Source organism: Tetrao urogallus (assembly GCF_951394365.1).
Source record: "Tetrao urogallus genome assembly, chromosome: 8".
In the NCBI taxonomy this organism is placed as follows: Eukaryota; Metazoa; Chordata; class Aves; order Galliformes; family Phasianidae; genus Tetrao; species Tetrao urogallus.
The window spans coordinates 19710167-19735306 of NC_136821.1; the positions used below are offsets into that span (position 1 = coordinate 19710167).

At 39.4% G+C, this 25140-nt stretch overlaps 1 protein-coding gene across 2 annotated transcripts in view; it reads left to right on the top strand.

Moving 5' to 3' along the window:
* RAPGEF4 (Rap guanine nucleotide exchange factor 4) overlaps window positions 1–20859 on the top strand; it is a gene marked incomplete at both ends in the record, with an annotated part of 142283 nt that extends 121424 nt beyond the window's left edge. For both annotated transcript variants that reach the window (XM_079539254.1, XM_079539255.1), the window contains 8 exons: window positions 2986–3111; window positions 3576–3754; window positions 7978–8068; window positions 10236–10286; window positions 10900–10987; window positions 11347–11411; window positions 19177–19231; window positions 20732–20859. In XM_079539254.1, the coding sequence (XP_079395380.1) occupies window positions 2986–3111; window positions 3576–3754; window positions 7978–8068; window positions 10236–10286; window positions 10900–10987; window positions 11347–11411; window positions 19177–19231; window positions 20732–20859 (783 nt within the window). The remainder of the gene's footprint in view (window positions 1–2985; window positions 3112–3575; window positions 3755–7977; window positions 8069–10235; window positions 10287–10899; window positions 10988–11346; window positions 11412–19176; window positions 19232–20731) is intronic.
* Between the last annotated feature and the right edge of the window lie 4281 nt (window positions 20860–25140).

The window sequence follows — 25140 nt, forward strand, 5'->3', positions numbered from 1 at the left end:
GGTAGTCAATGGCTCAATATGCAGATAGAGACTGGGGACAAGTGGTGTCCCTCAGGGGTTAGTAATGGGACCAGGGCTCTTTAACATCTTCATCAATTATATCAACAGTGGGATCGAGTGCACCCTCAATAAGTCTGTGGATGACACCAAGCTGAGTGCGGTCAACACACCAGAGGGATGGGATGCCATTCAGATAGATCTAGAGGACTTGAGCAAAGAGATCAGGAGAGCCCCATGAGTCTCAATAAATCCAAGTGCAGGGTCTTGCACCCGGGTCATGGCAACCCCAACTATCAGTGCAAGCTGGAGGGTGTAACGTAAGAACAGAGCACAGCCCTGCCAAAGGACTTTGGGGTTCTGGTAGATGGTAAGCTGGGCGTGAGCCAGCAACATGCCCTTGCAGCCCAGAAGGACAATTGTATCTTGGGCTGCATCAAAAGAACTGTGGCTAGCAGGGCAGGGGAGATGATCCTGCCCCTCTGTTCTGTGTTGGCGAGACCTCACTTGGGGTACTGTGTCCAGATGTGGAGTCCTCAGTACAGGAGAGACATGGACCTGTTGGAGCAGGTCCAGAGGAGGGACACAAAAACGATCCAAGGGATGGAACACGTCCCATGTGAGGCTGAGAGAGCTGGGACTGTTCAGCCTGGAGAAGAGAAGGTTCTGGGAAGACCTGAAAGCAGCTTTTCAGTATCTAAAGGGCATTTGTAAGAAAGAAGGGAACAGACTCTTCAGCAGGGTCTGTTGTGATAGGACAATGGGAAATGGATTCAAAGTAACGGAGGGGATATTTTGATTGGACATAAGGAAGTTTTTTCAATAAGGGTGGTAAGGCACTGACACGGGTTGCCCAGAGAGGTGGTAGATTACCTGGCCTTGGAGACATTCAAGTCAGGCTGAACAGGGCTCTGAACAACCTGATGTAGCTGTAGTGTCCCTGCCGGAGAGTTGGACCAGATTGCCTTTGAAGGTCTCTTCCAACTCAAACAAGTCTAAGTGCTCCAAATGCTACAATGAGCTCTGAGCAGCTACAGGACTGCAGTGTGCTAGTCTTTGTCAATTGGACAGGCTTCAATAGGAACTACGGGGTGAACACTCAGCACCTTGTATGAAGCTCTCAGCACTACACGACAGAATTCATCTCCTTATCAACTGCATTTTTTCAAAGAGGTATAAACAACTTCAAAAATCTTATGACCTTCCTCCCTCCCAATTTAATCCTTTTATATTCTTGTTTCTTGCTGCAGCCTATGTGGGTGCATTTATTTGTATTGCACTTGACAGTTCCCATGTGAATATTGTTCTGGGTCAGACAAATTTGCAAGTATGCAGTGAGTTTACATCTACGTGCTTCTTTCCTAGCCTTGGAAAACATGTGTTTGTTATGGTAACAGCTATGTTGTATTTGTCTCCAAATAGGGGAAGTAAGCCCTAAGTCTTATTCCGCAAATTTCCACGCAATAAGATTTTCTACACATAACTGTATTTTTCATTCATACTTTGTCTTCAACTGAAGAAACTTTTGGGTTTGTGCAAATCCCAGGCTGTGAGGTTAATGGCTGTCCTGAGGTTTTTCTTAAGATAATGTTATACTTAAATACTTTATTTTAAAAATTGTAGATGGATATTTAAAGGCAATAATGTCTGTGGGTAAGTTTAATTATTTTTAATGATATGTATATTTAAATAACATCATATTTGTATATGATGGTATTTGATATAAAGGCTTTCCCTAGCAAGAACTCAAACAGAAATAAAGCTACAATACTGTGTATTGTTGATGTATTAATCCAGCCACTTTTTTTTTCTGTAGGTAATAGAATATTCCTTTATAGAAGACAGTTGATTTAATAAGCTCAATTTTAGTGCTACAGTACGTAAATATGGCCTGTTAATCTTCCAGACTCTATTCAGTTGCTACTCAGAAAGGAGCCTGTTGACAATTCCCTGCTCTGCAATTAACTAACAAAGACCTTGTAAGACATAGAGAAACTTGTGAGTGAACTCTACTGCCCTCTCCTGGAAACAAAACAATTAAAACGTGGGTTTGCAAGAAGCTTTACTGATGTTTTCCCAATGGAAATTTCAGAATGCATGTGAACTTGCAAGATTGTTTGTTAGTGTTTAGCCGGGGCTGGCTCAAATGTGTTGACCTTAATATATACAGCAGGTTACTTCAAAAGTGCCTTGATCTCAAGCCATGTTTTAAATCTCTTCAGTGTAAGACCTACTTATATGCAACACCGTAGTTCACATTTCTTTTATTGGATGGTAAGGAATTGTCTTTCAAAAATACTTTATACTTGAATGGTATAAAGAATTCTTTCTTAAAGAATTCTTTCTTATAAGACTGCGTGTTTATAATTTTCATTACCGTAATGAGGAGTTTTGCAATCAGGTAATAGTGCATCGCGGTACTGACAAAGAGAAAGTATGAGCATGTTTTAAATGCCTCACATAAATGAGCAGAAGATCTTGCAATCACTGCAGATTTCTGAAATATGGTGGGTGTAATAATTCTTATTGGTATGGTCAGTAATTTACAAAAGTATCTGGCTTGTGCTTTGTGACTCAGTTGTTTGTGTATGTGAAAGAGGAAATTGATAACAAAAGATTTGTGAACAGACCTATGCTCCTAAACAAATAAGCATGCTTAAGGAGCAAAATGCACATTATTTCTGGCTTCAAATTCTAGAACAATGCTAATAATAACATACTGACAACAGTCTCTCTTACTTCCTTACAGTACCTCTGAAGTAATTTTAGAATTTCACTCAGCATCCTCTGCATAGTGGATACTGATTTTTGCATAGGACTTCTCTTTTCCTAATGCCAGCCTGTGCAAAACAGCAAATTTTAGCTTTCCTATTAGAAGCAGATGCAGGGAAATGGTCACACTGGAAACAAACAAACAAACAGAAACGTTATGGAAGAAAAGCTCCAATCACGTAATTTAGCATTTCTAAAATATTTTTTTGTTTGTAGGCACCGTTACCAGAACAAGAGGGACCATCAGTTGGTACGGTTGGAACGTTTGAGCTGATGAGCTCCAAAGACCTCGCACATCAGATGACAATTTATGACTGGGAGCTCTTCAACTGTGTGCATGAGGTAAAAAAAAGTCCATCTATTCAGATTTAGAATCTGTCAGGAAACGTTTAATTGGTGCGTTGTATGGTAGGTATGTTCAGTACCTGCAAATCTCTGATCTTGATTTTCAAAAATACTGCCTACAAGTTTTGAAAGCACGAGGCATTCTTTGTCTGATTTTATCTTTGCATCTTTTCTATACAACTTCTCCCAAACACATGCTGTTTAAGTACATTTTATTCAAGATATTAAGCTATTTATGCATAATCTATAGTTACACTTTTAGTATGCTTCAGCTATTGACTGTTGGATTAGAACCAAAGTTCTTGTAATCGGTGCAACAATAAATGTAAACTGCAGAGCAAGTTTCAGGCTAGTGTAGGAAGTAGATACTTACCTGGTTACTGTTTTTACCTTCTTTCCACTGTCCAAAGTATAAGATTTCTAAGAAAAAAACTAATCCCAAACGCTTTTCTTTTTCCTAGCTGGAACTGATCTATCACACTTTTGGAAGGCACAATTTCAAAAAGACCACAGCAAATCTGGATTTATTTTTAAGAAGATTTAATGAAATTCAGTTCTGGGTGGTCACTGAGATTTGTCTTTGCTCTCAACTCAGCAAGCGTGTGCAGCTACTGAAGAAATATATTAAGATTGCTGCCCAGTAAGTACACAATCATCTATGAGCTGGAAATGAGGCTGAATATAGTAAATTTGTTGCTACTGTCCTTTTTCTGTTTGTTTGTTTTTGTTTCCAAGAAGCCACGCGTTCAGAGGTTAAAACGTTTTTATTCAGTAATTCTGTCTGTTTCCTTACCGTGTGGTATAGAAGTGGTATACATATTTCTGTCTTACTCTTCATTGATCCTTTATTTATGAAAATCTCTGGATTTTTAGGGCTATGCTTTCACATCGAGTTTGTGAGTAAATATATACTTCAGCTCCCTAAGAGAATCCATCATTTACCCTTAAGCACATTAGGAAAAACTAATTTTAGTAAAGGATATAGTACTGAGATGATGAGGCTTGTGCAGCTGCAGGTGGTGATCACTGTTACCTTCTTCCTTTGCACTTTGCAATATGTTTATTACACTTCTCACCTGTCATTCAGTGTCTGAACTAAGTTCACTGAGGCATGCAGTGAGGAGCTGCTGTTCTTAGCATCTGTCTCAGACTTTGGGTGTTGTGAGTGGAGGCTTTAAGTAGTGTTACAGAACAAAGCAGTCCTTATTTGTTGGTAAACCATGAATTTTAACATATGTTGCACTCCTTGGTGAAGTAGTGTGAAGAAATTACAGCTGTGATGTCTCTGTCCTCACAGTTCGTGATTCCACATGGCTGAAATCAGTGTTCACATCAAAACTATGGCTCAGCATCCTGCTCTGCTGCGGGCTGAGCCCTGCTCCTCAGTGCTGCTTCCTTCCTGGGACCTGCTTCAGGCCTCTGGAGGCTGGGGGTTCCAAGAAGCTGAAGATTTTCAAAATCTGGCAGTGTGCATGCAGGATCGGGTTTCTGTGCAGAACAGTGAACAGCATTTACCTCTTTAGTTTCTAAAAATAAGCGTGCTGCATATTCCATGATCCTGCAGCCGGGAGAGGGCAGTGGCAGCCGCACACAGCACAGGGAGCTGGGGCCTCTGCTGAGCTCAGAGGCGTGTAGCAGGGAAATGGTGAAATATGGGAAATTGAGATACAATAGTCATTTCCATAAACACTTGAAATCAAGTACCTGAAAAATACAGTTAAATATCTCCTTAATAAGCCGCCCTAGCCAGTGAGTTCCTCAGTGTCATGAGTTTAGCCCTATGCTGTTTACAACAGCTTGACAACCTCCTGTTTACTTCCATGTTTCTGGTATCACTACAATGCTAAAAATAAATAGCTAAAAGTGGCTTGCTCTGCCGAGCCCTCTTTGTCTCCTGGATGCAGAGAAAGCCAAAGCACAAGATCTGCCGAAGCTCAGACAGAGCAGGCAGGACTGATTGCAGGGTGGGAAAGGCACTGGGAAGTTCTGCCAGGCTCCTGCCCCCAGCACGGGGCTGCTGTAGTAACAAGTGCTATAGCACGCCTGAGACAAACACTGCACCCGAGTCTGAGGGGAGAGAAAGCCAAGAAACTGAATCAGCAGCTGGGGGCCTAGGCCTCCAGGCAAGATCTGTAAGGAAGCTTTGATTGCAAAGACCCTTGAGACCTTTACCCTTCCTGGAACTAAAAGGCTCATTAGAAAAGTGTCTGGTGCAGTTCAGTGCTGCACAATTCATCTTGCATGGCAGGTGGTAACAAGATGCCTTGCATATACCAATTTTCAAAGATAGCAGTTGTTGAGAGCCCTGTTTCGATTCTGTGACAGGGGGCCCAGATACCATTGCAGGAGGCACATTGCTCTACATCTGCCCCCAGCACACCCTGTGCTGTGTATTGCCTGGTGCCAAGCCCTGGCTCCCAGTGCTGTGCACACGTGTTGTCAGTTCCAGAAGCTGTTGTTGCCTTTGCATCTGCTGGGAAAGGATGTGGAGGTTACCAGGTTCATCTTTTCCCTCCAGCCATTGTAGGATCAAACTCTGAAACAATGAGAAGAAGCAAACCATGTTTCCTGTAGTGAGTTCTTCCCACAGTAACTGCATTTGAAAGGCCTTCTAGGAAGTACTTGCACAAACTTTTGTGGATAGCCACAGACACTGTATGCATTTCCTCTTTGCAGATACACCCACAGGCTATTTAGAAACTTTCCTGTGCATCACTACACTCAGACACTTTCACCTAGTTTTTGAAAATTGTTCTTTCCCTACACGTGCATGTATTATAAGCCCAAGGAGCCTCTAAGAAATTTTTGAAGGGTATGTGTGTGTGCAGAGACAATAAGATAAATCTGCTCATGTAAGTACTGAGAAGTTTTAACCATACTTGTGCTGGAGACAAGAGCAAATGTTTGTTTATGTACATGTTGACAATTTGTAGTAATGCAAAGATGTTTCCAATACAGTCATTTCTGGGAGGCTGAGGAACCTCTGCTCCAAACACACCATGGTGCTTGTGGAGAATCCACTTACTGACATTTTGCAGGCAGAACGTATGCACCGCTGCCAGTGGTGCCACACTGCACTGTTTCTCATTACAGTGTTCCTCTATTTGGAACTAAGCTATTCAGTGTAGAGCCCGCAGAATTTACAGAACATTTGGTACACAGAATCTTAAACCTAGATTGATTCTAGGGTCTTAGTCAAATGGCACTGCTTAGCAGGATATTTAGCAAACTTTTCCTTTTTAAAAGGAAAGATAAATTCAAATTGTATATTGCAGACAGTTTTGCAGCTGCCTGCATTTGAGCACTACTGATGTGTGCTACTAATTATTTTTATTATGCCAGAATTTATTCTCAGCATCACAAACTGCAGACAGATCTCCTTTTCTGGATTTAGTTGTGCTTAGGGAAGAGCTTATCACCAACAACCTATCCTGGTTGCTTTTCATCCTTATTTCCCCTCAGATCCACTAACAAGGCTCTCCCTAACTTGCTCTAGTCACAATAAGTTGGGAGTAGCTTTAGCATTTCAGCTTATCTTCACCAATCTTACTTGGCTGTCCCTAATCTGATGTGGGAGAATTTGTATAAGCAGCTCTGCCAGACTCTGTGAGTGTGCAGCAGTCTCCTACAGGCAGACCATCAGGTGGGGAGAGATTTTTTCATATGCTCAGTGCTCACACCGGGTAGACACAAGCGAGGTCCAGATCTAAAGGACTCACCTCTTCAATATATCAAGTCTGGTGAAACAGAGGGACAGAAAGAGCAGAGCTCATGTGGCATTTATAGAGTCAGACAGTAGCGTATGATGATTATACTAATTTTATGTGGAGCTGAGGATGCCTCAGAGGAGCTAAGAGTGTCAGTAGTTAATTGAAATTCTCAAACCATCTGAGAAATGTAGGTTAAATCTTGTGGAAGCTTTCTTTGAAAACAGCAAAAGAAGCAGAGACTGAGATTCTGAAATCAGATTTTGGGAATTAGTTGTGGAAAACAGCAAGTTATATGCAGGAACCTTGTAAGATGCAGATTTGTGTGGCTTTATTCTCTGTCTTCCGTCCCCACTGAGTAAATGAGCCATGCAGTGCAGTCACAGTCAAGGAACTGTTTGAGCTTCTCCTGTCAGAGCTTGACTGTGCCGACTCCTGTGTACGGTGTACTGAATCTTCCATAATTACATAATACATAATTACATAAGTTACGTTTTCTAGCTTTTCTGGCTGGTAACAACAATTCTCCATTGCATTAGGGATAAAGGTTGACCTAGAGCTCCTACTGCCCCGGACCTCATTAATGATGCTGGTAGCAAATGGTAGTTCTTTGCCTGAAGCATCCTAAAAAGTTCCAGAATATACAAGTACTATTTAGAAGCCATACACAGCAAGAAATCATTGACACACAGGCATCTCTAGACAGCTGGTCTTCTCTTTAAAAAGACACAGTGCCCTTGTAAACTGCAAGGAAGATCTTCTAGGGACAGCCTCCAGCATTCATAGCTGTTTTTGGAAGCTGTCAGCAAGTTCTTCTGCAAATGGGATTCTAAAGCAGTTGCTTCCACTGGTATTTCTGGGGTTTGGGTTGAGCCCAGATCCGATACTGTCCTTCTGGATGGGAAGGAACTTCAAAGACTCCTTTAATGTCTTGCAGATGCTGGCACACAGTGAAGTAGGAGCAGGAGGTTGTTTTAAGAGGGAGAGTAAAGAAGTCTCACAGTGAATTAATGCCATAGCAGAGTAATGGTGCATTGCTGGTCAGAGCTGCAAAGCTCCTGTCAGGTTATGTTGGGTTTCTGGCTTAGCTCCCTTCAGGTTGTCTTGTGTACTTCTGTTCCTACTGATGCTTACAACTTAAAACTTTGTGTTTCAGCTGTAAAGAATACAAAAATCTGAATTCCTTTTTTGCTATTATTATGGGACTGAGTAATGTTGCCGTGAGCCGTCTTTCACTGACATGGGAGGTAAGTCGTAGCTACAGCCCATTTCCAAGGAGTTTGACTGGTATGCCTGCTTTTAGTTAGCAAAAACATGTTACGACTTTATTATAGGAAATACTAGATCTAATAATTCAGGTCCTGAGCAGAAGCCTTTAACTTAGGGTAATAATTTTTACTGATAAGGCAGTATACCTGTAGGTGTGCTCAGTGCTCACAATCAGTTAACAAGTGTGACAGCAGCAGCTTTAGTAACTAAATCATCCAACAGGATAAGCAGTGCAGCCTCTTACATCAGCCCATCCCCTCGTTGCCTTAACTAGCCATTTGTTGAGTTCACTCACATGTTGTTCTCTAAAATCCATCCTCTATTTGCACATATTATTTTCTGATCCCTATATGGACTCTGCTACCCTAATAACATATGGATTCTGTTTTTTTTCTCTGGTATGTCCCCTTGATTACTGTCAGTTTGATCTGCACTCTCAGAGCTTCCACTTGTTTCTGTGGCTTTGTTCTTTTCTTTGTGAGCATCTAGAAAGGGCAGCATCCAGCAGGATGAGACAGTAAGCATGTGTAACCACTAGGAACATTCTGGTTGTCAGAAGCAGTGCAGATTTGAATGTGCATGTACTTCCTTCATTAGAAATGGAAATAGTTGGCACGATGCAACTGAGACCAGAATTTGAACACCTAAAAAAGGAATTTAGACTAACACGTCTGAGAAAGCACCAGCTCAATCTGCAGTAGTACATGTTGAAAGTAGTATATGGAATCAGTGCTGAAATCAAAGATTTGCAGATCAGTTCCAAAAAATAATGAACTTTCATTTGTGGGTAGAGGGAGGGGTAGTTGGGAGAGCCAAGGCAGTAGAGACACTGTATGAAGACAGAAGAGGTACCTGGAGTTACCTCAGCAGTATGAAGCGGATGCAGGTTCTGAGCTGTGGGGGACACACGTTGTCTGTTAGCATAAGTGAACCTGAGCTCAGGAAACGTTATCACACTGGTTGTGTAGGGCAGTCAGTCAGTTTGCCAGGAGAATCTCTGCAGCTTGATGTTTAAACCTTACATGTGTACAGATTATGCTAAAAACCAAACATATAAAGACCTGATTTTTGCTGTATTGTCATGCATTTACATTAGTTGCACGCACAAATTAGATATTTGCAGGTGCAAATGTCCAATTATACCACTTATTTCACAAATACCTAATCTGCATGCATATGCAAACGAGGCAGACAGTTGTTCACACACATCATTAAAAATTAGGCCCTTGCTGTGGCACACTGTAAATATCTTGCTAGGGCACGCACTCCAAATGTAGAAAGTACTAAAAAAAATCATCTCTGCACCATAAAGTCTCATAATCTTCAAATGTTGCTCGCTGCCAATATTAGTTTATCAAAACGAGAAAGCTGACATTGTCTGAGTGTGCATTAAAAGTCACTCTGATTTCTGAATAATTTATAACACATCTTATTGTCTTTATAGAAAAATATCATTTAATGTGTCTATTACTAAGCATAGTATACTATATATGTAATATAATAGTATGAGAGGGAAAAATATTTACTAACAGCCATTTCATCCTATTTGCTGTGCAACCAACTGGCCACATTTATTAGTGTTGGTACTATGAGCTAAAATCTATTCATTAACATATAGCCTAGAAAGCACTAGAGGCTGCTGGGCACATCAAGAATGCTGATGTATTGTCATGACCAGAAAACCTTCTGGAAATGCCTAGGGATGGACTTGAATGTTGTGAGGGCAGTTCCTTGTAGGTATGAATGATGAAGCTGAGCCACCCCTTCACAAGCTGTGTTTAATTTATATTTTGAGATAGACTATAGTGGGGAACGTCCTGAAGCCACTCACTAAACTTCCACTTCCATTCTGAATTCAGTGATGGCAATGTAAACCAAACAAAAATCTGAATCTAAACACCCCATAGGAGTACATTCAAGTTGGGATTTAGATCAGGATGCAGGTTTCATGGCTGGTCCCGTCTCTATTTATAATCCGGTTGCTAGGAGACATGTTGTATTTTAGATTAGCACATTGTTAGAAATATCTGGCAAAAAGAGCACTTTCCTGACTTAGGGCGTTGTAGAAGGAACTAGCATTTACAGTAAAATTACTGTACTAATTGGATTTAATTAAGGTTTGCTATTTTTGTTTTTTATTAACAGAAACTTCCAAGCAAGTTCAAGAAGATCTATGCAGAATTTGAAAGCTTAATGGTGAATAGCAATAGATCCCTTATTCTGTGCACAATCTGAGCTAATTCAGTTTCTGAGTAACTGATTTGAATTCCTTGATTCAGAACATTTTATATGCCCTTGTTTGACTTTAAGAAGTTTATGATCCCATTTTAGAGCTGCTAAAACAAGTATGTATGACTAATAAATTATACTCTTAGGAACCTACTCTGAGAGAACGTATGTATCACTCGAAGTTAAACTGAGAAACTCTGAAAAGCTTTATTGCATGTTTTCCGATAGCACATGTGGGAAATTATATTTTACAACCTGGATTTTTCCAGGCAATGCATTTAATGTTACAGCATATGCAATACTGGCTCTGCAGCTGCAATGGAGGAGGTAAAATCTTCAGTCCTTTTATAAACAATTTTTTCATAATCACCTCTTCCCTTGCTATTTGGCATGAAAAATGTTTGTGTTCAGCATGTAAATGGAATGGGAAAATGATGAAAGGCTTAGCTTGCAGATGCACTTTTAAAGCCGCACGAGAAAATAGCGATTTTAATAAATGCCATGGCATCTAAATGAATGCATACAGTGTCTTAATACATGTAATAATACATATTACTAATTATTTTATTTTTTTCTTAAGGATCCATCAAGAAACCATAGGGCCTACAGACTGACAGTAGCTAAATTGGATCCTCCAATAATTCCTTTCATGCCTCTACTTATAAAAGGTAAGCTTGTATGCTACCAGAACTATTAACTTGAAAGCTATTTGTCAAATATTTGAAGAGTCAGAGTAAAAAGCAGCAAGAAAAAGCAAAAATCAATCTCAGTGTGGGGTATGATCTTTTTCCGTTACAAAAAGTGTGACACAGAGTCAGGAAAAAATGCTTTGGTGCATCTGAATATTATACCTCAATTTTACTAGCCTCAGAAATGCTGTAAATGAAAGCCTAAATGTTTTACTTTTATAGCTGCTTTGATTGTTGTAAGAAATAGATAAAACGTTCTGTTGTTTTGTTTCTGTTCCATTGTTTCTGTATGCCATGATTCAGTTATGGGCTTTAATGTGTCTTTTATTCCCATACAGACATGACGTTTACTCATGAGGGAAATAAGACACTCACTGACAATCTAGTAAACTTCGAAAAGATGGTATGTATTACATTTTTGAAATGATGGTTGTGGGATGAAAATTAAAGAAAAAAAAAAGCCTTCTTATTCTCTTCTTCAAGAGTGAATTTTGCAGCAATGACTTCTAGAGCCAGAGGAAGGGAAGGCAGCTCCTAGAGCTGGCAACAATAGTGCATTGTGCACAGAGCCTGTGCCCTCTGTATTTCTGGAAAACCTCATGGAGGTAGAAAAGAAACTGCCCACTGAGCCGTGCACAGCCAGAATGTTTCCTAGGAGAGGCAGCAGCAGTGACGGGAAGCAGAGCTGTTAGAGGCGGCTTTTAACAGCCAGTTTGAGACCATGCTGTGATTTAACTGCTGTTCCTTCAAACAAGACTGAACTGCCTCGGGCTGGGGCAGTTCTGCATTGCTCCTCCGAGAGTGAAAGGAGCTTTAATACGGAACATGTACATCTTATTTCCACTTTAACAAGTGGAAAGAGTTTTCTATGACTTGTTTGCTTTCCTTTTGGAAAGAGATCAGTTTGATAGGTTTGATTTATTTTTTTTAAATTTATTTTAAATTCTGCACCCAAGCTCTCATCATTTCAAACACTGTCAAAAACTGCAGGCACGCATAGGAGAGATCTTGACTGAAACTCAAGTTTCTCAGTAGTGAGAAGAAATTTTCTTGTCTACTAAGGCCACATTCTCAATTAATGTGATTAATGGCACATAGATCTGAGTCCCAGGGTTAGCCATGCTCAACTATGAGCAACCAAACCTTGCAAAACCAAACCTTGACTTTCTCTGTCTGCAGTTAAACTCCATTCAGCAGTGCTAGACTGTATCTATCTACTGTGGCACCTGTGTCTACTTGTGCTAAGTACTACAGCAACCACATCCACTGCACTCTAGAGGAGCATTGTGAGCTGTGATCTTTTTCCAAATGGAAAAAAAAATGAGAACTTTCAGCTCTTTAGAAAGCTTCATAGAAAAGTGATTATCAATGAGTCCTAGGGTGGAAATGCCATTCTACTTAGCTGAGACTCTCATGTGTGTAAATGGTTGTACTAATGCCTGCATAAGGGCCTGACCTCACTTTTCAGTAATGAAATATGTAATTGCATATGCAGACGCTGTTAACAATTCCTTCCTAAGGCCCTGAGCTTTTCTGCCTGGGGCAAATGACTTTTTCCTAGACTGCCTGTACTTGTTAGACAGATAAATATAAATAAGTGTAGATGAGAAGTATTTGTGGTAATACAAAGGGATCTTAGACTTGACTGGAGGCCTGCCAAACGATGGGGATGGTAACGGTATTGTTAGAACCATCTAAATCACTGGTTCTCTACTTTGCTTGGCCTACTTACATGTCCCAGGGCCAAGAGTGAAACTTAAACTGACCTATATGTAGGCTGCTGCAGATCTGCCCTTCTCACTCATATCTGCACATACCTTTATCTTCAAAGTAGAACAAGAAACAAATCAGAACGTGGTTTTACTAGTAGCACCCAAAGGTTTGAAACAAAATTTTATACTGAATGAATACAGTATTACCTGTTTTGATCAGTAATCTGAGCTTCAACTATTTCACTTAGGAGAGGAAACTGAAGTTCAGTTGTTTTATTTTTGATGCCATTTATTTTTCAAAGAATTAAAATATCTCATGCTCCTCCACACATGAGGGCAAGGAATGTTCTCCTTGCTCAGACCTCTAAGCCTTTTTTTAGTTAGTACTGTACCTAAAGGCTTTTTCTTCTTTTTCTCCAGGCCTTACTACAGGTGTATATTGTGCTTTTTTACTGCTCTCTACTGGCTATTCTGCATGTGTCTATTGCTTCTCTCAACACTTAGCTCTTCAAAACAGCACGTATTTGGATTGCACTAACATAACTCATTCAAATCCTAATGTGATCCTGGCAGTTCTTAGATTTTTGCCTGTGCCATCAGGTCAAGCAAAAAAAGACTTACTGTTAAAACTCAGTCACTACCACCTACTTATGTTAAGCTTACAACAATCATATCCACAAATAATTGCCAGCTATTAAGTAGTGAAGACAAGACAAGACCATTCAGTCAGATAACTCGCAGATAAAGATACTCTTTATCAAGTATAAAATCAAAGTAGTTCTGTGATGTTATTCTACTCTTTTCAGGAGAAAAGTAGAAACCAGATTTCATCACAGGAATTATGACCTGCTATTTGTCATTTCTGCATGTTTGTTCTAGTGCATGCTATTCTGCTCCAAATGGAGGTATCTCTAAATATTGCTAGGAACCATCCTATTACTGATCTGTCTAAAACATCTTCATTCTTTGCAAAATGATTTCCCTTGAACTTAACTTCGACTCTTGCTTAAATTTATGAATAAAAATGTCCAGGTATTTCCCACTGGTGGTGCCATTTTCTGCTGTAGGAGATTGGTCTCTCCATTTCTTGTGTAAGCAGTGATGAAACTGAGAACAGCCGCTGGCATTGTATCTGCATTCTCACCACAGAGCTCTGATCCCAACAGCTGATGTGCTGCTGACAACTTTATTCCTGTAACTGGCAGCCAAAAGCAGAAGTTTGATCTGGTGGCAACCTTCAGCTGAAACTGAAGCTTCCTTTAAATCTTTTATGTTTCCTGATGTTCCTGCTGTTGTTTATATTAAACGATGCATCTTGAAACATACAGGAGCTGTCAGGCAGTGTCTGAGCCAGGAATTCCGTGAGTGCCAGAAACTGTGAGGCCTGGTTTCCTCAGAGTTTTTGTACCATGGCTGCCTGAGCTCTGCTCGGAGCTTTCCTCGTGGCTGGGGCTTGTGTGCTTTCTTCATGGCTGTGGAATTCTGCACGAATAGGCTTTTGTCATAACATAGGAACTTACAGCCTTTTCCCTAAAGGGGACAGAAGAGGCCCTTTATGTGATCCTTCTCCATAGCTCTGTGTTTTCACGGAAAATTGGTAGGAACTTCCTTATGATTGAAACTTTGGGCTTTTTCTCAAATTTGACAAAATTACTCAGAGGAAGAGGGGAAAACAGATTGATGTTAAACACATAAGCCTAATTTGTTTGCTTATTTTTAGAAAGTCAGACTAGAAGGGAAAGGAACTAAGTCCAATTTTTCCTGCTGCAGTTCTCTGTGAATCAGTCTTTTCAGAGGCAATGTTGAGGGGGCATTGCTCCACAGAGCATCACCAACTTTTACCTGCTGCTATCTTTGTGACTCCCTGCTCCTTCTTCCCCTTGCCCATCTCCTGATCCCCATGGAAATCTCTTAGCTAGGAGTGGCTGTGATGAACAGGAGATAGGGAAGGTAAACCAGGGAAGAGAAAGCAATGTGTGATAGAGCCATAGTTATGTGCAAGCAGGGAAGTTTGTAAGCTGATCCAGGTAATCTGTACGTGATGTGGGCAAGCAATATTTAATGCCTCAGAAATATGAACACTTTTTGTATTTGCTATGCTTTTTGCCATGTCACTTTGTTTCATGAAGGAGGCAGGAATATGGAAGAAATGAGAATTTGCCCTTAAAATCCAGCCTGAAACTGGCTTTTGTAAGTAAGTAGACAGAATAAATTTCTGCTATTAGTAGTATAAGTGTTTTGTAAAAGATTTGTCTTCAGTACCAAAAAAGACATTGTTTTAGAGCAATACTGAAGTTCTTCTACCTATCTCACTGTAAAAAGCTGATATAGACAAGTGTTGCTTAGATGTGCCTTCCACATTCTCTTTGACCTTGTGTGGTAAAAACTACCTGCATCTTTTCCCCACTTAGTAATAAGTGGTGCTTTATAAGGCACATATCTGTACAAACTGAAAGATCTGATGTCATAGAGGACTGAGGAATGAATAGGCTTGTAAAATTTTCTGAATGCTGCAGTTGTAGTTTGGCAGGTTGAAGGTATTTTGAGATCTGTAAGCAGGTAAAAGTATGATAAAAGATATTCATAGATAGCAAACAATTTATGATCTGGAATTTTAGTTCCATTTGTCTTTTAGTTCCATTAATAACCCTCTTTTCACATGAAGAAGAACCCCCCAAAAAGCAGCCAGATGTTTTAGTTCCTACAAACTGTATAATATCAATAAAAGTGGGACAACTTGCAACCTGTAAGGCACTAATATGGACGTAGTAATATATCTGTGATTCTCCTTAAAAACAGGCAGTGCTTCATACAATTTTTCTTAATCTTCTTGACTGCACAATTTTGTCCCCATCTTGGTTGTACAGTTCTGCTCTCTAACTGCCACTACTGAATTTTGTATTCATAGAGAGAAGGAAGCTGCAGTTATTTAGGAACTTTACTGATGTCATTTCTCAAATCATCAGACAGCCTGAACTTTCCCTGGCACAATCTCCATGAAGCATGACTGCGCAGCATCTCAGAAATGGCACCTGTAGAGGGAGCAGAAGTCACAAAAGTGCTCTGAAACCGCTGACCTGCCGTGACAGCTCAAGGCAGTGCCATGATGCTGGTCACTGATTCTTCTTTTTGTCAAACTTCTTCACCCTTCAGGTGTGAAATGAGGATTAGAGAATCCGTGCATATTGGTTTTCAGGTTTTGTGGAGATGAACAAAAGGGAATTCTCACTCTGATCCTTATGCAAAAAAGGGCAAACATTCTTTCATTTTTGGAACATAAAGATTATGCAAAAAGTGTGTGACTAAAGCCCTTACTAGTTTTCTATGGCATGTATGAATATGTATAACATTTTAAAACCTTGGTTTGGAATGGATTAGAAGATAATGTGCTGGCCTGCTGCCACTATTCCAGATTGCATAAAACTTGAAAGGGTATTGTTGTGTATATATAGCATGCTGGTAGTTGCAGTTGCTTGTTATATTATACAGTTGATTCATTTCAGAAAGATACATATTTCGTCTTGTATGGCTTTCTGATAACGGTCTTTCTTAGCACAGTGAGTAAACAGAGGTTTATTTTTGCAGCCATTGACTAGAGGTAATCCTCTGAAGAGAAAAAAAAAAAAAAAAGAGCTGGCAATTAAACTTCTGTTTGACCATTTTCTCTGTATGTTTCCAGTTTCCTTGCCTCAAAAGAAGAGAATCCAATTTATCTGCATGATTCAGAAAGGAAAATTCACTTCATGTGCTGATTTTCTGTCCAATTCACACCTTCCAAAGAGGAGAGTTTGGGTTTATATTAGATAGTGAAACAGCTTTTGAAAAAAGCAATGTGAAAGGAGATCTTGAAGGACGTACAATACTCCAGAATCTTCCTGTTTGGCTACAGTGTTCTTTTCTGGCCAGAGTTCCTCTGCTTTTTTCTGCAATAACACCTACTTCTTTACTCCTTTGTGTTTCGTCATTGCCAGGATATTTCTGAATGCACAGATCAAATCAGATTATCACCAGGAACAAGCAAACTAACTCCTTAAAATTAAAACTTTCAGCCAACTGAAGGAGACGAGGCGCTTCAGCCCTTAACCAGAAGTCAGAGGAGTTCATTGTCATTTCTGTTTTCCTTGCCAGTAACGATTATGAATGTTTCTCACATGAAGGAAACAAAGAGTAAAATTATTTCACAGAACAGTCTTTTTGATAAGTGTAAGTTTTCAACGAAGAAACTTAATGCTAAACTAATAACAACCTGAGCATGCAGCCTAGCTTCAAAGCCCATTATTAATTGAGGCTTCAAAACTTAAAACTTTACCAATATTAACAATTAGGGTATATATATTGACAATCCAACTAGAAAGCACATCAAGCAACACCAGAAATCTTCATGAGAATGAACTGTACTTAGGAAAGCTCCTCCTTTGAGTTAGACACTCTTGACACTTTATCAGGTTGACAGGTCCAATCCAACTTCATAATCTTTCCTTTAAGCAGTTATTTTGGAGAAGAGCTTCTTGAAATAATACATTTGTCAGAGACAAATATGAAAGCACAGAGTTATGAAACATTCCTGTTTTCATGTTCATGTTGTTTTGATTTTTTTTTTATTGGGTTAGACTTGAAGAACCAACACGGTAATGCGCAGTGGTTCTGTCTCAATCCACTGTTATAATGGGTGCTTATCCTTGAGTATTTAAGAGGTTCCATCAAAGTCAATGGGGCTTATTCATATGCTTAATGCTAAGCACATATGAGAATGTTTGCAAGATAAGTGCCTTAGAAAATCTGTTTAGTAATAATGGCTTGAAGAATTATGAAAACCAGCATACTACGAAAGTGACTCTTACTTGAAATCTACCTATTTTCCACATGTAAATCCATATGACTTTAGAAGCAAAGTAAGCAGACTCATCCAAATTCCCATGATCTTTTGTAAATTTGTGTTACAAAGTATTTGTTCCATCAGCTTCTGAGTGATGGCATTTCATCTGATTACAAAATGTGCAGTCTACAAAAATGTAATATGTATCACTAAGCATTTCCACCAGCCATAACATTTTGGATCTTGACAATGCAATAAAATGTCAAAAATTATTCATCTGGTGTGTGTGGAAGGAATGTTTTACATTAGTGCTTCCCATTCTTGGAATGATACTGATATTTATTTATCCTCTTTCACTTAAGATTATAGCTGTGTATGAATTTTGAGGAACATACAGGTTAACTGTTTGCTAGTAACAAATATATCATTTTGTTGTGTAAGAACTTGTGAATCTCACGCAAAATTTCTAGTAGGTATGAAGCAGCCTTGTGAAAGTGTGCTATGTTAAAATACTAAACTGTGTTGTGATTATTGGATGATGTTAAAATGTTTGCTGGAGCGAACATTAGGCTCTGGTTAACTTTTCCCTGTTCTGCTAAACTTTATTTAAGCAAAAGAAACTGAAATAAAGGTTCAGAAAATCAGTGAATGAATAAAACTTTCTTGCAAAGGGAATTCAGTGCTGAAGTTTCAATTTATTTAATATTGTGAAGAATAATTCTAGCCAGCACTGGTGGATAGTGCTGTTAATTACAAAAGTCAGTTAAAATCTTGCAGTCCAGAATTAAAGCTGGAATATTTTGCTTCATAACTTAGCATCATTTTTTCTTAAAAACTTTTGCAAAATAGCATCTGATTTATCAGAGCAAAATATATTGAACAGTTTCTTACTTGAGTGGAATGATGCATACTGAAGAGCAAGCACAGCCAAAGAGAACTGAAGTGAGTTCTGCTTTTTTGTGAATTGCCAGTAGGAGTATCCATCAAAAATGAATCTGCTTCTCATTTGGATCAGATACACTTGTGCAAGATAACACTAACATGTTTGTTTGATGAAACCTGCCCAGGACCACAATACTAACCGTGTCCATTCCCACCTGTGAGTTCGGCATGCTTGAGAATTGGTGAAAGTAGCTCTCATCTAATCATTTTTACTGTCATTTCCAAGGAGGGCTCCATTTCATACTCAAACAGATATGAAACATGAAAGCTGCTTAGCTGCTGACTCTGTTCTGGAAATGTCTTTGCTGTTAGGAGCTGATGGTCTGAAAATGAAAAAGTACACATACTCCAAGCCACTGCACATGGTATTTCTTTTGCTTTTTAACATGGAAAGATGGTATCAAGTAAATGCATATTGAAGGAGATGATTTTCATCCTTAGTTAAAACATTTTGCAGCATCCAAGTAAGGGAAGGGGCTTTCTGAGTGCATGTAAATTACACTCATGCTCATTTAAAGCCTGTGTAAATGCAAATCAGACCCTGCGTATGAGAATATCAACCTTAAAATTATATTTTCATTCACAAGGCTTCTTTTATTGGCATATATTTTCACACACAGGCACAATTAGGTGCTTCGTTTAAATGATGATGAAATACAGTGCTTGTTTCCTGATTGCATCCCATCTTTTCTTTCCAGCGCATGATTGCCAACACTGTCAGGACGGTGAAGTTCTGCCGAAGTCAATCTTTCAGTAAGTGTATTACAACATCTGCACAGTCAGCGTTACCATCATTAGCTACAATAATTACAATCTGTGTGTAAGAGAATTGAAAAAGCCTGGTTTCCAAGGAATCTTCCCTGTTTGGATCCTCTAATGTTTCTCAGGGTGAACTATCCTTGTGAAAGTTTTAGTAAGCTCATTCTCCTCCATCTCTTTTCAAAGGATGCAAAGGAGGTAGGTTTCTGTGAGGTCTCTGCACAGCCCTCAAATTAGAACAGGTTCAGCTTAGCCACTGGGCTCAGAAGCAGATGAAGTGAGGTCAGCAGACAGAAACAGATGCAAGACGCTTGCCTGCATAAACCCTGCTTCTGTAGGAAACCAGGCCAGAAAGATGACTTTATGTGTGACATAACTGCCTAAGGTGATGAATTTAAAACTTGTTTGTCAGTATAATTATCTGAACCTATGTGGGGCCAGGTGAGATGATGGCGCTGTGTGATAGCCAGGCTTGCTCTGCTGGCCTTGTCCCCGCTTGGACTCACTGGCACTGCATTTCTCAGTGCTTCACTTGCTTTGCCTCACAGCAGCCCTTCTCTTTCTCAACAGATCAGATAGTCTAAAAATATATATTTTTATTCTTTCTATCTGCATCAAAGCATAACTCTTGACTATCAAGGGAGCTTTTTTTCCAGCCCAAGTCTTTTTCTGGCCATATGTCTTTTAATTTCCATATACTATGGAAATTCCACTAGGAGACCTCCACATATGAGTTATTGAGAAATTGAAATGGATTTTCACTATACTTGATATAACAAAATGTCAGTAGTTAGATGTACTGTATCTAAGTCCTTTGCTTGGCGTGTATTTGTATAGCGGATGCGTCAGTATCTTTCTATTGGAGAAGTTTGTGAAGTTACCTACCACACATTTCATTAAATTGTAAGCTGTCCACTGTGAGGCTGAAGATACTCAAACTGGGAGTTAGTGGTATTTCATAATTGTTGTAGGAATACTTACAATGCAGTTATACTAAATACTGTAAATAGGTGGTAAACTTTGAGTCTTGAATGGGACAGCCACGAAGCACTGTGTTACACAGTATTACAGAGATTTAACACTGAGATAGAAAGGGGAATTTTTCATGAAAGGAGGCTTAAATCTATTATATATTTTTGAACCAGTGTGAACGCTGCTGGTTCAAAAGCAAATAAGAAGCTTTAAATCATGCTAGTTAGTTATTGAATTTATAGTTATTGACAGGTAAGGCGATATATGAAACCGTAACCAAAGCCATCAATTCCAGTAAATGTAGCTACAGATATCTGGGAGGAAAAGTTAATTTGTAGGGGCAGTAACCAGAAAGACTATCAGATATGAAGGAAAGGTTTCAAAGAGAGAGATTTCTAAATATTTTCTTTTTAACTCACCAGGATCTGGTGCTTCCTGTGACAGCTTGTAATGAGTTATGCATTCTGTTCAGGCATTTGTTCATTTAAGTGTATCAATCCTACATCATTTCTCTTTCACTAGATCCTGACGCAGCCCTAGCTAATAAGAACCATCAGGATGTTCGGAGCTATGTGAGGCAATTAAATGTGATTGACAACCAGAGAACTTTATCACAGATGTCTCACCGACTAGAGCCGCGTCGGGCATAAACATTTGAGGCAATGATGAGAAATGATCTTTTATCCTGTCAAGGTCACTTGTTAAGAACTTCACTTTCTCTGCGACTGCACTGCCACTACAAAAATAAGCAAAAATGTATTGTAAGGTCTTAGGCAACGCACAATGTACTGCCTGTCAGAGAACTTTGGCTGAGAAAGAATTTATGCACTGTGGCTCTAAGGGTGGCCATGTTGTGTACTATTAACTCATTTTAAAGTGCAGTAAATGATTTTTGTATGAATTTTAAAAAAGGGGAAGAAGAAAAATAGTTTAAAATGCACAAAAAAATAAGGCTCCTAACACTTCTAAGGGAGCTAGTGTTTTTCTCTCTAACAAAAAATATATGTTTTATAATTTCTTGCCTAGGTCAGGAAAGAACTGACAGTTTTGCTTCCCCAGCTGCTGTTGATCTCAATACGAGTTGTATGTAAGCATCTGATGAAAGAGCAGAGGTTTGGGAGAATTGTCCAAGGTATAATTCCATTCAGGGAACACTTAAAAATTTCCCTTTGAAATACAGCAGATACTAAAAAAAAATTCTAATGTTATTCACACTGCCTACTACTTCAAGCAGTGTGGCCACTTCAGAAAACTGACAGGACTGAAAATATTTTGAACAATAACTAGATTAATCTGTGTTTACATTTTATTTCTTTTTTTAAACTATCAGGTTTTTACAAAATTCCACTATGAATTAGTAAGGCTGTCAAAATCATCAATAGCATAAAGGTAGCAAAAGACTGGTTCAAAATGAGCACAATATGCACAAACAGATTTCATGAGAATAGTTTCCTGGACATCAGAACCTTCAGCTATGATTAATACTGGCTGGCTAACATGTATTTTCTGGTCTTAAGCATTTACAAATATCTAAATTTTCATCCAATTGTTTTGCACTTTCAACAGACTGTAAATAAATATTAATTCATTATGTTCTAGAATATTTATTTATGTAGTAGCCATTGTGCAAAAATAATTGTTTTATTTATTTTGTTTAGCATGTTCTCAAGTGCAGCTTTTGTCTTTATACTTTGTGTGCATCTCATGTGTAGGAATTGTGTGATGTGTTTTCTGTAAATAACACTCAGTACCTTATTAAACATAATTGCCGGAAAGGTTTGGTCACTGGCCTTATTTGCGCATTCAGCTTCGTTCCTGCGTAAGTCCTGGTGCTGCTTCTTACAGTAAATTCACTTGTATTTTGCTGGGCCTTGAGACTACACGTAGCCCACATCTATGCTGGTGGAGATGACCACCATAAACCCAGTGCGATGCACCCCTGCCACGGCAGAGCTGTAGCACTGCAGTTCAACGCCAGCTCATTCAGGCTAAGAAGGGCCCTGACACTCCCACGTAAAGACAGAAACCATTTATAGTGGAAAGGTTTAAATGAAGAAGTGATGAATTCTTAACTTTAGTTAACTCACAAGTTTGTCATCCTCACTCACAAATGTGAACACTCCAACCTACTGACCTCAGACAAGATTTTACCTCGAGTAAGACCTTGGCTGATGTGGCACCTGGGAGGCCCCTGGCTCCTGCCCTCCAGAGGACCCAGAACCACAGAGTGATCTGGTCAGGCCCCTTTCCCACCAGGATCAGTAGTGATCATCTGAACGCTCCTGGGATGGCTGTGCTACTGCTGAGCAAGCACATGTGGGGCCTGGCAGATGCCAAGGAAATGATAATGTTTGCATGGCCAAAGTCTTTCCTATTGCATTCGCACAGGCTCTGCTCAGGGAAGTTGAATGTCATAAAATCAATTAAGCCCGATATTAGAAGCTGAAGGTATTTTCTCATAATTAAGTTTCAGAGATTGATACAGACTACCTCTCAGACGTAGAGTATGCTTTTCTTGGAGTTGACCAGGATGCTGTACTGTCAGTGTACACATAAAGATTATATTTTTTAATCTCTAAACAATAATTTCAACCTTTTAGTTAAAACAAAGTCTGCAAAAGCTGAGGATGAGGATCACCAGGGAAATAATGACATGCCAGGCTGCTAGCTGTTCTGTACCTGCATTCTGCAAAGGAAAGAATTACACGGTTAAGAAATATTCTGCAGCATGATGACATAATTTATTTTAACTTTGCTGTCTGACTAGAAGTTCAAGATGATTCAGAGGAAAACCAGCTAAAACCATAGAGACAAGTTTCTGTCTTGTTATTTCAAGTGATAAATATTTCTTATTTTCCTTTGTACTGCTCTATGAGTATACTTTGTATAGCTTTTTCAGATGCAGAATCTTCCCAGAAGCAAAGCATGCATTAGAGTACACTTCAGGGACAGAATTAATTCGTAAGATGTTTTTATCTTTACAATCAATACGTAACATTTCTGAGTTCATGATTTTATTTGTTCCAGATTTATTCCTATTGTTTGGACTTTCATTTATTACTGTGTTAACTGGTCTATTAAGCTGCCAAGTTTGAACTTGGCTCAGCACAAAGGCTGATTCTTCATCCATTTAATGTGTTTTTATCCCCTTTATTTATTCTTTTATTCCTTAGAACCTCTAACTGCCTTGCTTATTTGTTGCCAAACAGTCTCTATCACATAGATACATCCCAGTGATTCAGAGATTTTATGGCACCTCTGTATCAACAAATAAATGCAGTTTACCTATCTCAATGAAACTGGTGTCTGGCATTTTTAAATTTTCCAATAAGAGGTACTGTATAAATAACAGCTCGCTATCTGTGCATCTAACTCATTCGAGTGGCTCAGATAGTTGCTATGGCACTGATCGCAGCCTGCATACCTAGAGATTAAATGAATTAAGCTACCTTCTGGCTCTAGGATCTGTGTGGGGCTCCTCTCATTCCTGTTGTTGACTTTACAACTGGAAAGCAGCTGCTGATCCATTGCTTTTGCTGCCTGAAGCCTCAGTGTCACAATAGCACAAAGAATGAACAGGAACTCCAGAAACATTCAAATATTAATGCCCCTATCACCTTCATCCTGCACATGCAGCCACGAGTCACAACTCCCTGTATGGGAGCACTCTCCTGGGTCCATGATGGGTGAGTTGCAGCATGCTGCTTGGCCTGATTTTGGCATGTACCAACTCACAGAGCATGGGAGTGCCCAGGCATGATCTGGTGGGGCATTCTCATTGAAAATGGGGAGACATTTGGCCTGTCTGCATTTTCCCCTTGCAGCCTTTAAGGGACCTGGAGGTTTCACACCCCATCCTATACTGCTTGAGAAGGTACTTATGTCAGCACTTCAGACTGCATAAATGTAAACCTGTTCAAAACAAGGACTACACCTTAGGGTCTTGGGGACCCAAGAGGACTTAAAGCCAGCTCATGGCCCAGAGCCATGTTTTCTTCTGGCAAAGTCACAGCAGCGCTTTTGAGATGAGAGGCGATCTGAGGCAGCATCCATGATCTTTTTTCTGGGGACAAGTGAGGTTCCAGATCCCAGAGTCTGTACGGTAACACCTTGGGCATTTTGGAAAACATCTAACAGAATCCCACAACTGATACAGGTTTTGGCAGTAAGTATGGAGCATCAACATCTCTACTAAGGGCTACAGAGTCAAAAGAATTACAAGATTGTGCTCTCCCCTCCACAGCACATTTTCCTGTTGTAGCTTTGTTAGGATTTATTGTTTTTCTCCATGCTTAGCTCTGGTGCTGGTCAGCACTATATAGAGCCATGGAACAAAAGCTAAATCCAGGGAGACTGAGCCCAGAGTGCCAGAAGGCTATTGCAGTTTGGTAAAGGCAGGATCCAGACACTTTGTTTTAACGTGATCAACTGTAAAGACAAGTTACTGCCAGACAAAAGAGTTCAGATGTGTTTGCAGGACTCTTAGAGGATTTTGCATTTTTTCCTCCTAAGGAAAGTGCTGTGAAGGTGCATGGCCTCAGCAGACAGAATACAAAGACACAGAGACAAAAAAAAATCCCTCTTTTCAAATACGCGGTGGCAAAACAATCTTTTAGGTACGAGAAGTTTAAATATAATTTAAAAATCTTACAAAATAAGTCAGAAAGAAATCAAAAGGTTTAAGCTGCAGGGATTCCAAAAGAGATAATGAATATTGCTAAAAAAAAAAAAAAAAAAAAAAAAAAACCAACCAAAATGTAACGGCAGAAAATTATAAGTCTAAATTGTTAACGTAGCTTCTTAGTAAGGTCAACTGCATAATATACAGCACCTTAACCTTTTCCAGCAATTTTTAAACACCATGCAGCTTAAATAGACTACTTCTGAATTCAGCAGTATTTCTTCTGGGAGCTCTGAATGCAAATCAAGAG